Raw genomic sequence first — 14,479 nt, 5'->3', positions numbered from 1 at the left:
CGGCTAATGCTACACTGTTGGAGAGATTTATAGAGAATGAAGTTGTGTTTATGAATTATACAGACTGCAAGTGTTTAATAATGACAATAGCGACAGCTCTTGTCTCCGTGAATACAGTTAGAAACGATAGTAACTTTAACCACATTTAACAGTACATTAGCAACATGCTAACGAAACATTTAGAAAGACAGTTTACAAATATCACTAAAAATATCATGTAATCATGGATCATGTCAGTTATTATCGCTCCATCTGCCATTTTTCGCTGTTGTTCTTGCTTGCTTACCTAGTCTGATGATTCAGCTGTGCACATCCAGACGTTAATACTGGCTGCCCTTGTCTAATGCCTTGAACATGAGCTGGCATATGCAAATATTGGGGGCGTACATATTAATGATCCCGACTGTTACGTAACAGTCGGTGTTATGTTGTTCTTCTGAGGTCTTTTAAACAAATGAGATTTATATAAGAAGGAGGAACCAATGATGTTTGAGACTCAATGTATGTCATTTCCATGTACTGAACTCTTGTTATTTAACTATGCCTTGATAAATTCAATTTTTAATTCTAGGGCACCTTTAATCTTTATCACATCCCTATCAGTAATATATACACTGCTTGCCCACCCAAAAAAGTCGATTTACATTGGCAAATACTTAAAGAGTCTATGACTGGGAACAGTTCTTTTAACCCTAATTGATGGAGTGTGTAGCTTTTCATTTCTTAAACGACCATGTAGGAAGATCTTGACCAAAAATATATCACAAAAACATCACAACATTTATTTCCATCAAGAGGTGCATCCTATTTTGGACAAGATCTTGCATTGACAATGCAAGAGGTGAGCACTCTGTAAAGTCTCCTCCAGCACATCCCAAAAACTTTCAATGAATTTAAGGTCTGGACTGAGAGGTGCCAATTCATGTGTGAAAATGATTCTTCATGCTCTCTGATCCATTCTTTCACAATTTGAGCCTGATGAATCAAGGAATATGGCCATGATACGTCTTCTGACATGGTTGTTTAAGAAATGAAAAGCTACACACTCCATCAGTTAGAGTTAGAAGAACTCTTCCCAAACATATAACATGTTAAAAACATTATAATCACTGTAATAATGATCCAGTCATAGACTCTTTTTCTTTTTTTTGCCAAACAGTGTATTATATATTAATATAAGCCTTCATGTTTGCCTTGTCTAGTTGTCATGTATTGAAAAAATGATAAACATGATACAAAAACTAACAGAACTAAATTGAAGACTTAAACTTGATATGAACAGAACTTTACAAAACTCAGCAACAGCTGATTACAAAAAGACATGAAAACTTGAACATAAGACTTAAAACAGACGTGACACAACAATGTGACATTTATATATAGATAATTTTGGTAACAGTATATTTTACAGTGTCCTTGTTATGCATGTTACATGTACTTACTACGTAGTAATAACAGTAAATTATGCATAATTACATGCAACTAACCCCAAACCAAACCCTATTCCTAACCCTAACCCTATAGTAAGTACATGTTGTTCATATTAATATGATTACACGGTAAAAAGGACACCTTAAAATAAAGCGTAACCATAATTTCTTTAAAATATCATATAACAATTTACATAATATAATATAAATGTTAATGTATATCTTATATGTATAGAAGTGCAAACTGATTTGAATCTAATTCTGAAAATTTGACCCGGCCTATTCGTTTTATTGCGGACCTCTCCAGCAAGGAAATCAAATTTATTCTCGGAGTTAAACTTCAGCCCTCTGAGTGTGCTAATCTCTCTCTCTGAGCTCATATAAATGGATGATAAATCTCAGTGCTGGGACAGATGGAGGGAAGGATGAGAGAGGGGAAGGCTTTGACTTTCTTTAATAATTCATCTCACGCTTATAAGAGCCAGACTGAGAGCTTCTGAGTTCGCCGCGGTCACACGGGGTCAAATCACAGCCTGCTTTATGACCGTCAGTGACCGAGGATGAAACTCCTAAAAATCATAAGCTGCAAACTTTCAGTGGGTGTATCTTCGATTACAGGAACAGGTTGATTTTTATGCAAACTAACAGATTTCAACTTTCAACAAGACTTCAAAAAAATTGTATAATAAATATAATATAATATAATACAATATAATATAATAAAAAGTTTGTCTACCAGGTTTAGCTCATTTTAAATCTTCATTTCCATCATTGAGATGGGGTGGAAATGTCACGGAATTCATTATGATTTTCATGAAAGAATTCTCCTTGCAATCCATTTATTTCCAAGGCTGAACATTATTTGTAGACAAATAAGGTAAATTAGAGTTTGAAAAGTATTTTTGAGAGAGTTTACTTTCTAAAAATCCACAGGGCCCATATATTGCCGCTCTCTCTGGTGGGCATACAGACGCTTTGAATATATGCTTATTAATGCTTTGCTCCTGGTGCTGTTTATGTTTGCTTCATACGGTGTTTCACAGTCTCTCTATTTCAGGAAAGTCTGAACGTGGTGCAGATAAATGTGAGCGCACACAAACACACTCGCTCATATCTGCTCTCAACGCTCTGTTGTAGCGCATCGACTTGACAAAATGTTACAATTACCGCAGGCTACTGCCAGCTGTGTTTTACTGTGGGATTTGAATCTCATTAAAGGTGTGCGCGGTAATTTTTTCCTCATTAAAGTTTAACAAATAAATTAAGGGTACTTTTGGAAAAATATGTTTTTGAACTCATTATTCGACATATTCGGCTATTAAATAATTTAATTGTTGCATGCTGAACCTTTGTTAATGCATCTCACTACTGAATGCAAATATGTTCGTTCACACAAACATCTGCCAGAGTTTCGGTAGGTATCTGTGTGTGTGTGTGTGTGTGTCATTCTGGAATTATTGTAATGCGAATGCATTCCAGCTATCTAATTGCGGTGGAGAGCAGCTAGCTGTGTTGGTGTGCTGGGAATAAATTAGCTCAGGGCATCTACAGACTGACAGAAGCACCATGTGAACGTGTGTTTTTGTCTGAGAGAGAGATACTGAGGGATAGAGAGAGAAACAAAGAAAGATAGGGTGAGAGAGAGACAATATATCTTAGCATCCTTGTCTGCTCTGTGATAACAATGTGAAAGAGCGTGTAAAAGATTGATGCTGGATCTGTGTGAGCACAGGAGAAAGAAAGGCAAGAATAGATTACAAAACCTGTGAACGGTAGCCTCAGTTAGGATACGGTGCTGAAACCGGTTCGTGTTACATTCCATAAATGGAGTGACTGCCTTAAATATTACTCAATATATGAAGGTTGAAAGCATGTTTTAGTCCTTTTACTGTAAAGATTTTTTCAGTTGTGGTCAATCAATGTTTTATTTATTTATTTAAAAGAGGTGAGTGAGGTGAGTGTCTGTTTTTATATATATATTATTATTGTATATTGTAATTATTGTATATTTTTATATATATTATTGATAAATAACATTTGCACAACACTGCATTAATAAATAAAAATAATATTTACTAAAATATTTAAAAATTTGAAAACATTTTGATAGTTAATCAATATAAATAAATAAATCAATATGTTTAAATAATTTTAGATGCATATATATTTATATTACATTGATAAATAACATTTGCACAACACTGCATAAATAAATAAAAATAATATTTACTAAAATATTTGAAAATTTGAAAACATTTTGATAGTTAATCAATATAAATAAATAAATCAATATGTTTAAATAATTTTACATGCATATATATATATTAGTAACAATTATATTTGAATTTTTAAACTGAATAAAAAAATGTTTAAAAGATTTATAGACTAGATGCACAACAAATTATCATTTATTTTACATAATACAAAAATAAAACATGAAAATATCTGAAATAATTCATGATCAAATTAATCAATATTAAAAAAATTATTTGGCCTTTATAACCTTAAACTTATATGCACAATATTGCAGCTATAAAATGAATATTTTTATATAATAATTACCAATATAATTTAAAATAATCAATTAAAAAAAGAATCAATTTGAAAAATAATTTGAATTTGATAAAAAAAAAATTATCTGTAAGAAATGTTTTATACTTTCAATGCTTTTTTTTGACATAATTACAAAATAATTAATTTGGATATTAACCAGTATGAAAAAAAAAAAAACCCATGATAAACAATTTAAGCAATTTCTGTTCTGTATTTTTTTTAAATAACAAATAAACACAAGGGGTTGAAATGTAGGATTTGAAGTTGCTCTATAGTGCCAACATTGGTGATATATTGGCCGACCACTACTTTCTGGCATCATGAAAGTCATCATGTTTGATATTTACTCTCATCACTGTCACTATGATTACAGTCATTATTAATATCTATTGTGACAATAGAAAAGGGGCTTGACTTTATTTTATGAGATATTCATCCAGACAGACAGTATTCGAGATGCTCCTGTAGGCTGTTGTATGAACAGGGCTATTTGAGAGTCACATCTGTTGGTAAATATGATTGTAAATCCCGAACACCGACTGAGTGAATGTAGCTTTGGTCAATGACATATGTATCTGTTGTTAGACCTCTCAAAACACAGCTCACGATCACAGACGGTCTGTGCTTTGAACTGGCCCTGTGAACGTACGGATGCCGTGATCAATTGTGTTACAGATCAGAGAAAGAGGAGAAGAATGCAGAAAACGGATTTGTAGAAAATGAACCACAAAAGAACTGCAGAGGTTTTTCAGGGAAAGAAAAAAGTGGCTAAACCAGAAGTCACAGAACCTTAATTTGCCTCAGATTTACCGCTCTTCACCTCCTTTTCTACCTCTTATAACCCCATTTCTCCTATCTATACCCCTGCATAATGGAATTCAGGGCCGATGGCAGGAAAACCAGCTCAAGCTTTTATATCAAGGTTTTCAATTACCAAAATCCTGACATGTCTGCAGGAACTGGAGTGGACACTATATCATTAGCTATATATGTATGAAGAGTCTGCGCTTCCCAGAAAAGCTCTCGGCGTTTCAAAACACTCGCCTGCTACTGATGAGGCTCTGTGTAGAGTTTTAACAATTTAATGGAGCTACTGAGTGTGTTAGAGAGAATTCATTTCATTATTCATTGTAATTAATTCTTTCATTAGACACAAGACATGGAAACGCTGCCTGTCGCCCATATACTGGGAAACACACATTTCTAACTATATCATTACATTTCTTCTATAAAAAATGTAATGGAACAGTTCATGCAAAAATCTACCAAAAGATTTTCCTAATCAACCGGTAGTCGTTCATTTAAGGCATACGGTACGGATGCCATGGTTCAGCGCATACAGTCAGACGATGAATACAATCAGTCACAGGCGATCCACGCTCCAGTCCAGAAGGGGGCGTGCATGATAATGCAACACTGTTTGCTAACCGCCACAACAGGAAAAAGCGCAGAAGAAGAAGAAGAACAGATTATCTAGATATGCGCGTAATCTCTCGACCTGTGTTTCAACCACGGAAAAACATCAAGGATAATATCTCACGTAGCATTACATTTACCTCAGGCAAGTCATTTAGTGTCCACAGCATGTTATTTCACTAGAGAAATTAACTCTAGAGGAGAGCATTTCACTAAATATTAGCTTATATGTTTACTTTACCTGTTAGTAATGTCTTAATTATTTCATATAAGTTTAAAAAAATTTGTCCTGAAAACAAGTTATGACAGTAACTGTGTAAATGATTATATTTCAAAAATGAAGACACTTTTTTTGAAAAAGAAGAAATACGCAATTTTATGTTTAGTTTTCTCCCCCCTGCTGTACTGAACCATGACTTCAATACCGAGGCATGTACCGAACCGTCATGTTTGTGTATCGTTACACCTCTAGTAAGCGTAGTACTAATTTATCTCCCACACTTGGTACGAACACTTGGATATTCGCTTAATAATGCACACATTTATCTAGGTTAACATTAGATCGAGAAGCCATGTAAAGTGGAAAACGTTAGGCTACTTACATGTCTCAAATGATAATGCATGCATGAATTGCCTGCTGAGATTGCTTGACACTTTTTTGGGGTCATTCTTTATCCTCTTAAAATGATCTCATACTTTGGATTTCAAGTTTTTTTTTCTCTCCTGCGGCCAACCAACCAATTAAAATTTGGTCGACCAAACCTCTTCTTACACTCTAAAAAATGCTGGGTTAAAAACAACCCAAGTTGGGTTGAAAATGGACAAACCCAGCGATTGGGTTGTTTTAACCCAGCGGTTGGGTTAAATGTTTGCCCAACCTGCTGGGTAGTTTTATTTAAACCAACTATTGTTTAAAAATTGCTATATGGCTAGCTTAAAATGAACCCAAAATAGTTGGGAAATTAAAAACCAGATGTAATTAGAGGCAACAATAATAGAAAAAAGGTGAATGTTTATTAATAAGCTTTATTAATAAATAGTTTAATAGTTTATTAATATAAATTTATTAATAAGCAATTTAATAAATGTTTATTGTTTAATAATTATTCATTGAACATCAATAATGTTCATTTCCAACATACTTTGGGTTAATTTTAATTAAGCAATACAGTAATTTTGAAACAATAGTTGAGTTAAATAAAACTACCCAGCAGGTTGGGCAAACATTTAACCCTACCGCTGGGTTAAAACAACCCAATTGCTGGGTTTGTCCATTTTCAACCCAACTTGGGTTGTTTTTAACCCAGTATTTTTTAGAGTGTATTGACTAATGTTTTGTCGACTGCAGCAAAAGTCTAAATTCTGTCATCATTTATTCACCCTCATGTTGTTCCAAACCTCTATGAATTTCTTTCTTCAGTGGAACACAAAAGGAGACATTCAATGAATTGTTCACGCTGCTCTTTTCCACACAATGAAAGTGGGCGGAGATGGATGCTGTCAAAAATGACAAACAATAAAAGTAATCAATAGGAATTTTGTGATATATTTTACAAAGCTGCAGAAGAAAGTCATACAGGTTTGGAACAACATGACAACAATCTTCATTTTTGGATGAACTATCCATTTAAGAATAAATGTCTGCACACCCTAAACTTATGTTCTGTATCTGCAAAGACATGGTTTCTGTTTCCATGTTAGTTTACCTGCTGATAAGGTTCTAGGAATCTTTGAAACTGTCTTAAATACTGTACACAAAACTCTGGGAAAATTCCACTGAAACAGAGCGCTGAAACTGATGAGAGTGGGTGTGTATAAACGAGAGCAAAAAAGGCTACAGAGAGAGAGAGAGAGAGAGAGAGAGAGAGAGAGAAAGACAGTATGTGGGTGGCTGTAGGTTGGAATAATGATTTTGGAGAAGTGTACAGTGCTGTTCTCTTTTTAAATGTTAAATTGCATCCAACATGTAGAAACTTGATGAAACCTAGTGAAACTAGAGCTTGATATCTACTACTAAAAAGATCTATCTAAAAAGATAGATAGATAGATAGATAGATAGATAGATAGATAGATAGATAGATAGATAGATAGATAGATAGATAGATAGATAGATAGATAGATAGATAGATAGATAGATAGATAGATAGATACCTCCTAAATAGATGCTAAATACTGCATTGATAGTCATAAATTCGCCACTGACCTGTAAGACTGACCTTTAACTTTTGGCCCCTATTGAGCACATTGAGGGAAGGGTCAACACAGCTCAGCAAGATTCCGCTTTCACTGCCTCAGGCCTTCAGCAGAACTTTTCACATGTCTTGGGTTTCTTTGATGTGGTGAGCTGCTGTTTGTTCACTGCTTTTGTTATAGGGTGGAAGAAGTTCAGGATTTTAGGAGCATTCTTAAATAGGATACACACCCCAAAATAGCAGCACTGCTCATGTGAAGCCCACAGGATGAAATATGATATTAGCAAGTTGCTAAGCTAACAAGACAAAGCATAAAAATACAGGAAGGCACCAAGCATACTTATTTCACCTTTGTCCGCCATCTTGGATGATTTTTTTCCCCCCGACTGAGTTTGTTGCAATGCATTTTGGGATTGTTTTATCTGCAAAGAATACTGCATTAGAATTTGAGGTATTTTGTATCAAAATTTATGTGTGGGTTGTGAAAGTTAATTTCAAATTTTGATTTTTTTTTTGTTTCATTTTGCATTTTTATAAAGAGGTAAAATTCACAAGATCAGTCACAATTATTTTATTGACAGCCAAAAAAAAGTAGGAAATCAAAATCAGCTTAACACACAGAGTAAATAGTCTCAAGATAATATTTTAATAATTTGCTTTGAAATTACAGGACTAAACTTTAAAGGGTTAAAACTAAACTGTGCAGGATGGAAGATCTCCAGGAGCAGAATTAAGTGCCCCTGCTGTAGAAGATTTAAACTAAGATTTTAATGATAACGTCTGGTGCCAAACTTTCCCGTGTAGAGCAGCCTGCTGATTTATGGTCTTTAAATGGCACGTGGGAAATGAGCCTTTACATTTACATTCACATTTATGCATGTGCCTGATGCTTTTAACTAAAGCTCTACATTTTATCAGTTCATGCATTCACTAGGAATCGAACCAATGACCTTGGTGTTGCCAGTGCTGTGCTCTACTGCTTGAGCTACTGTACCTGATTTCGTTCTTCTCTTTTTTCAGGCTGAGTTCTCAGCGGCGGCGGTGTTGCATCAGGCCCGGCGGGATCAGGTGGCGGACACGTGTCGTGCCCACAGCGCGTCCAGCCGCAAGCGGCGCGTCCTGACCCCCAGCGACCTCAAGCACCTAGTGGTGGACGAGGAGCACGAGCTCATCTACTGCTACGTGCCCAAGGTGGCTTGCACCAACTGGAAGCGGGTCATGATGGTTCTGAGCGGTCGGGGCAAGTACAGCGACCCCATGGAGATTCCGTCCAACGAGGCCCACGTCCCCTCCAACCTCAAGACCCTCAACCAGTACAGCATCCCCGATATCAACCACCGGCTCAAGAACTACCTCAAGTTCCTCTTCGTGCGCGAGCCCTTTGAGCGCTTGGTGTCGGCCTACCGCAACAAGTTCACGCTCCGCTACAACACCTCATTCCACAAGCGCTACGGGACAAAGATCGTGCGGCGGTACCGCAAGAACGCCACAGCTGAGGCATTGCAGAGCGGCGCCGACGTGAAGTTCCAGGAGTTCGCCGAGTACCTGGTGGACCCAGGCACTCAGAGAGAAGCTCCGCTCAACGAACACTGGCAGACGGTCTACTCGCTCTGCCACCCCTGCCACATCCATTACGACCTGGTGGGCAAGTACGAGACTCTGGAGGAGGATGCCAACTACGTGCTAAAGCTGGCAGGGGTGGGCGACTCATTGCACTTCCCGTCGTATGCCAAATCCACCCGTACCACCGACCAAATGGCGGCCATGTTTTTCAACAACATCAGCTCCCAGCAGCAAAGCCAACTCTACCAACTCTACAAACTGGACTTTCTTATGTACAACTACTCTATTCCCAGCTACCTAAAACTGCAGTAAACACACATTCGCAGTTGCGCATACGTTCCGAGCTCGTTCAACGAGGTTGAACAATGGGAGAATGGCCGTGGCTGAAAGACACAGGCGGGGAATCAACCAAGCACCTAACTGTAAAATTGTATTTATATCCGCTGGGACGGTTGCTTTATTTCGAGACAACCAAGGAGCTGTCGGTCAACTGCGAAAGCGTGGACCACTCGAAAGTGGTCTTTTGAGACTGAAGTCCTGATGTAGTTGCCTATTGAATTGTACATTATCAATGTAAAGGCTCCTGTTCCCAAACATCAAAAGCAATATGACAGATTCTGAGCTGTACCTGCTCAACTGGTTTATCTATTAATATACTCAGCCAGCCATCGCCATTATCGAAGCTTCACAGAAAGGAACGCCTAGACTAATAATAAGACTTGAGATACAATCGGTTCCCCACTTCTAATTTCTTGTTCTCTTTGGAAGTTCCCTCGCTTCTCTCCCATACTCAGACGGCCTTTGTGTGTGTGTATTTATACGGTGCATATTTGAAGATGCACGCTAAAATAAGAATGACAAAAAAAAAAGAGGCATTGAATGATGCCTTCCTGAAGGGGCGTGCCCATTTGTGAGTGACCGGCATGGGCTCCGCCCACTGGGTCAGTCAGGGAGCATCTGTAGCAGTCGGGAGGTCAGAGGTCACTGCGGGTTGGCCTCAAGCACACTGTTCCCACAACCCCTCCTCCCTTGGTTGGTCTTTGGTAAATTTAAGGATTTTGGGTGTTTTGTTTTATTTTGTATTTGTTTATAATGGGAAAAGTTGCTGCGAGCAGCACGTTATAATGTTATTTGAATTACTGTGTGAAATAGAGATGGGAAAGACTTAATATTTTGTTTCCAGGAAAGGAAATCAGCTTAGCGCTAGAGGTTTAATTGTTATAATTTGTTCATATTTCTTCTTGCCTCATATGCAGAACACAGTTGCTGGGATACACCTCGCTAGTTTTTTGTGACTGGTGTACGGAAACGGGCAGGACTTTGTTTTCTGAGCTGTTCTCATGGGAAAGTTTCACACAGTTGTGTGCATTTGAGAGAGAGAGAGAGAGAGAAAATGCAGGCAAGTCTGTTCCATCCATTAGATGATTTAAATGTCTTTCCCAATTTGAGAAGTTTAAAGGAACACCCTTTAATTTAGCAAACTGTCTTTTATGACCATGATTTGCTTTGACTATGCACGAAAATTATAAAAATTGCTTATTTATGTGCGCGATGGCCACAAGTGGGTGTGTCCAAGTGCTTTATCTCAATGTTTTTGTCTGTACCAAATCTTCACTCTGGCAAAGGTAACGGCTAAAGGCTTCTTTCAGCTTTCTCTCTCCCACATCTCTCTGCTTTTTAGGAAAAGTCCTGGGTTTATTTGACCTGAATAAGTAAGTGCTGATTAGCAGGATTTCAAGTCCTGTAGAGCAGGATCTTTAATGAAGACCACACACACTTGAGGAAGCCCCTTATTGATGCAGAGTGTAAAACGAGGCAAAAAAAGCAAATGAGAAGAAAAAAATCTGTCAAAGCCAAGCCATGTTATCAGTAGGGGTGTAACGATACACAAAACTGACGGTTCGTATGTACAGCAGGGGGAGAAAACTAAACAAAATTGCTTTAAAAAAAAAATTAAACAGTAGTTTACTGAACAAATTGTCTCTCTGTCTTTAAATGAATTCAATTATAAGTAAAAGTTTCTTAAGGGTATAAAAATGATCTCTGGTAATGCTTTAAACTATATAGTGAGCCCTTACTTGAACATTACTAAAGGTTCAGAACCAAAACTATTAGCCTAAATTCAGTTGCTATTTATTTTTAGATATAATAATTAACACTCAAATTGTATGCAAACTTGTAATCTGCACATAAGACAGTTTTTGCATTAACTTCTTAATCTAATTATAAAATTGTTTTTACTCCAATTCGTTGTTGAAATATCATTTACACAGTGGCTGTCATGACAGATTTATTTAAACACATCAAATAATCAAGACATCACTAACAGGTTAAACAGATGTTCATTCATGTGTATTCTGTAACTTGTATTAAAGAGGAAGAGATGATCGCGTTCACTTGCGCTGCCGCCTGAACTGAGTGATCTGTCACGCCACATTAAAGAGCGTCAAAACGGCATTTTTTGTTTGAATTTCGTAACAAAATGGACAGAATTTGAAAGATGACACTTTGTTTCTGATTGGAAGTAATAAAAAACACGGAGCTTATTGCAATTATTGGTGGTTTATGCTGGATTCGTCGTGTAGATCCAGTGGGCCAGGGCTAGGCGGGGCAGCAGGGGGTACGCGGTACGTACCATGGGCGGTGTATCGCGTTTTTTCGGTTTGGTTTGAATATCGTTACACCCCTAGTTATCAGCTTCTATCTCTTTCTCCCTCTTCTTCACTCTATTTCTGCTGCTATTGCTTTATCATGCTGCTTTTCCTAAATCTTATCCTAACTCAAAAAGAAACCAGTAAAGCCGTTCATGGATTTGTCAGAGTCATAATTACAAAACTCATTTCTTTTAAACGAGTTGTCATCTAGTAATTATGGTAACTGATTGGCTGGTTAGGACAAAAACTCAGATTAACATGCAGACGATTCCAGTAGATAAATTTAGCATATTATCCTTAACAAAAGACACACAAAACCTTGTTGTTCTTAGAAGGACTGAAAAATCTCTTCTATCCTCTTCATCAGAACAGGAAATGAATCTGAAGCAAAGCTTTTTTTAATCATCAGCTCAGAAAACAAAGTGTGCCTGAATGGTTTCTCCATTTTTCAAAACTGTTTATTTCATTTGTTCTGTAACAACAAACACGGTACAGCCTCATTAGCGCCCACACGACAGCCACGCTAATACACGCATTAGCGCCCACATTAGCAGGCACAGTGCCTTTCAAACTGTCACTCTATCACATGTAATACAGCTCACTCTCATTGCATGCAACTGCATTTTTAGAAACAAAAAAAACCAAAAAAAAAAACATGATTTGCTTTATGATTCATGCTTCCAGCTGAGGACATTCCCAGATGGAGGTTTTAGCATATTTAGCTAACTTAGCTAAGTTTTCACACTACAGAACAGCTAGGCTCACCATCCACAGACGCTCACGTGGCTTACCCATTTCTCTATGTGCCTGTTTAATAATCAATGTATACATTGGTTCAATGTTGCCGTATTGGTTTTCTGTGAGCCTCTGCTCACTTTCTTCTCAAACCATTCGCAGTCTAATTTATTTATTTATTCCTCCTCGGTATTCAGGATGGACTCTGCCGGGTCACGGGCCGGACCCTCGCTCTGTAAATGGGAAAAATACAAACCAAGTGAACTGTCAGATCAATGCGCTCCCTGGAGAACGCGCTCACACACTCTCTCTATCTCTTTCTCTCTTCTGTTTTCTCAATAAAGCTGAAACTGAAACCCTTAGTGGCCAATTTGTCACTGTCTCTGTCTCCACATAATCATTAAACTCGAGTGAACATGTTGTCACTTGTTAAAGGGATCTTTTTAACACAGTTGTTCCTCCTCATTTGGCGTGGTTTTATGCTAAGACGATCTATAGGTAAACATCAAATCTTTCCTTGAATCCTGCACAACACGGCCCTTCTAACGGTTTCTTATAGGGGATTTGTTCAATTACAAAGTTCCTTAAATCCCAAGGATTTAATGAGACTTATTCAAAATAAGCAGAGGCTGAATATAAACCCTCACATTTGGATAAACAACATTTAAGTTTGTCTGTGAGCTTATTATGCAATTTAAAGCCATTTATGGCTCCTGTAGCTCAGTTTGATGTGTGCTTGAAAAAGAAAACATGGAAACAAGTAGGGATGCACTGATGCATCAACCAATAATTGGTATAAGCTGATAAAAGCAATTATTTTCACCATTGACCGATTGTTTAAAAACAGCTAATGATCAGGCTGCGGAAAAACAGATCCCACTGAGCAAATTATGTCCAGAAGACGTCTTTTTAAGGTCTTGGCTCAGGTTGAAAAGACGTCCACTGAGGGGCCAGAATGAAAGTTTTTATGACGTCTTTTTTTGACGTCTTCTGAACATCCGATATAGACGAACACGCAGAATCACCAAAGGAGAAAATCACAATTTTTAAGCCACCATCGTGGAGATGAGTGTTTGCTTTAGTTGGGCTCTTGACCCTTGAATTCTTATATTAGATTTTGTATGGGCTGTTAACTGAGTATCTAACTGCAGAGGGACGACACTGATTGTTCGGTATGCTTATGGATTATTGAAAAAGAACCACCTTATGAGAGTCTGTCACTTGGGAAAAAGAATACACTGGTTTTGCTGTATTATTATAATTCTGATATTATAAGAACATCCTCGATAATTGATAATGTGTCGCACTGTAGATTCAGCAGCTGTTACTGAGCATGTGAGAGAATAACAGTCTTGTACATCATTAGTTTCCGGATCTTCTGGTGTTTTTTTAAAGCCAGTTCTAAATTGCTACAAGCGCTTTTGAGGAGGAACTAATGACTGGCTTTGCCAGGTTATAGCATTATAATAGTTTCATTTGAGGCACTTAAAGGGTTAGTTCACCCAAAAATTAAATTTCTGTCATTGATTACCTTCATGTTGTTCCAAATTCGCAAACTTCGGTAAAGTTGGTTTTATATTCGCACATTCAGACTTCTGATAAATTCAGACTTTCCAATAAATGTGCAATAAATTAATGTTTGCGAATTTTAAGCAGCTTCATGATATTGACAACCAACGATTGTCAACTTACAACATTTTTCACAATCGATCAAAATAGGCAAGTATTGTTTTAATGGCATATTTACTTGTGAATGTCCACTGAATGTCCAATGTAGTGTGATTAACAAGGCTATTGAATACGGATGTACGAATGTGCGAATATAAAACCAACTTTACCCAAGTATTCGAAAGACCTTCGATCATCTTCGCAACACAAATGAAGACATTTTTGATGAAAATTTTTTTTTTTTTTTAATCTCCCATAGAAAGCAATA

At 37.2% G+C, this 14,479-nt stretch overlaps 1 protein-coding gene across 3 annotated transcripts in view; it reads left to right on the top strand.

Moving 5' to 3' along the window:
* Positions 1–12,905, top strand: part of chst11 (carbohydrate (chondroitin 4) sulfotransferase 11) — a 63,444-nt gene extending 50,539 nt beyond the window's left edge. For all 3 annotated transcript variants that reach the window (XM_048154633.1, XM_048154632.1, XM_048154634.1), the window contains one exon: positions 8,612–12,905. In XM_048154633.1, the coding sequence (XP_048010590.1) occupies positions 8,612–9,466 (855 nt within the window). In that variant the 3' untranslated portion in view covers positions 9,467–12,905. The remainder of the gene's footprint in view (positions 1–8,611) is intronic.
* Positions 12,906–14,479: the final 1,574 nt, after the last annotated feature.

Source organism: Megalobrama amblycephala, linkage group LG14 (assembly GCF_018812025.1).
Source record: "Megalobrama amblycephala isolate DHTTF-2021 linkage group LG14, ASM1881202v1, whole genome shotgun sequence".
Taxonomy (NCBI): Eukaryota; Metazoa; Chordata; class Actinopteri; order Cypriniformes; family Xenocyprididae; genus Megalobrama; species Megalobrama amblycephala.
Note: the sequence above shows the minus strand (reverse complement) of the source record. Positions and strands in the feature narration are given on the sequence as shown.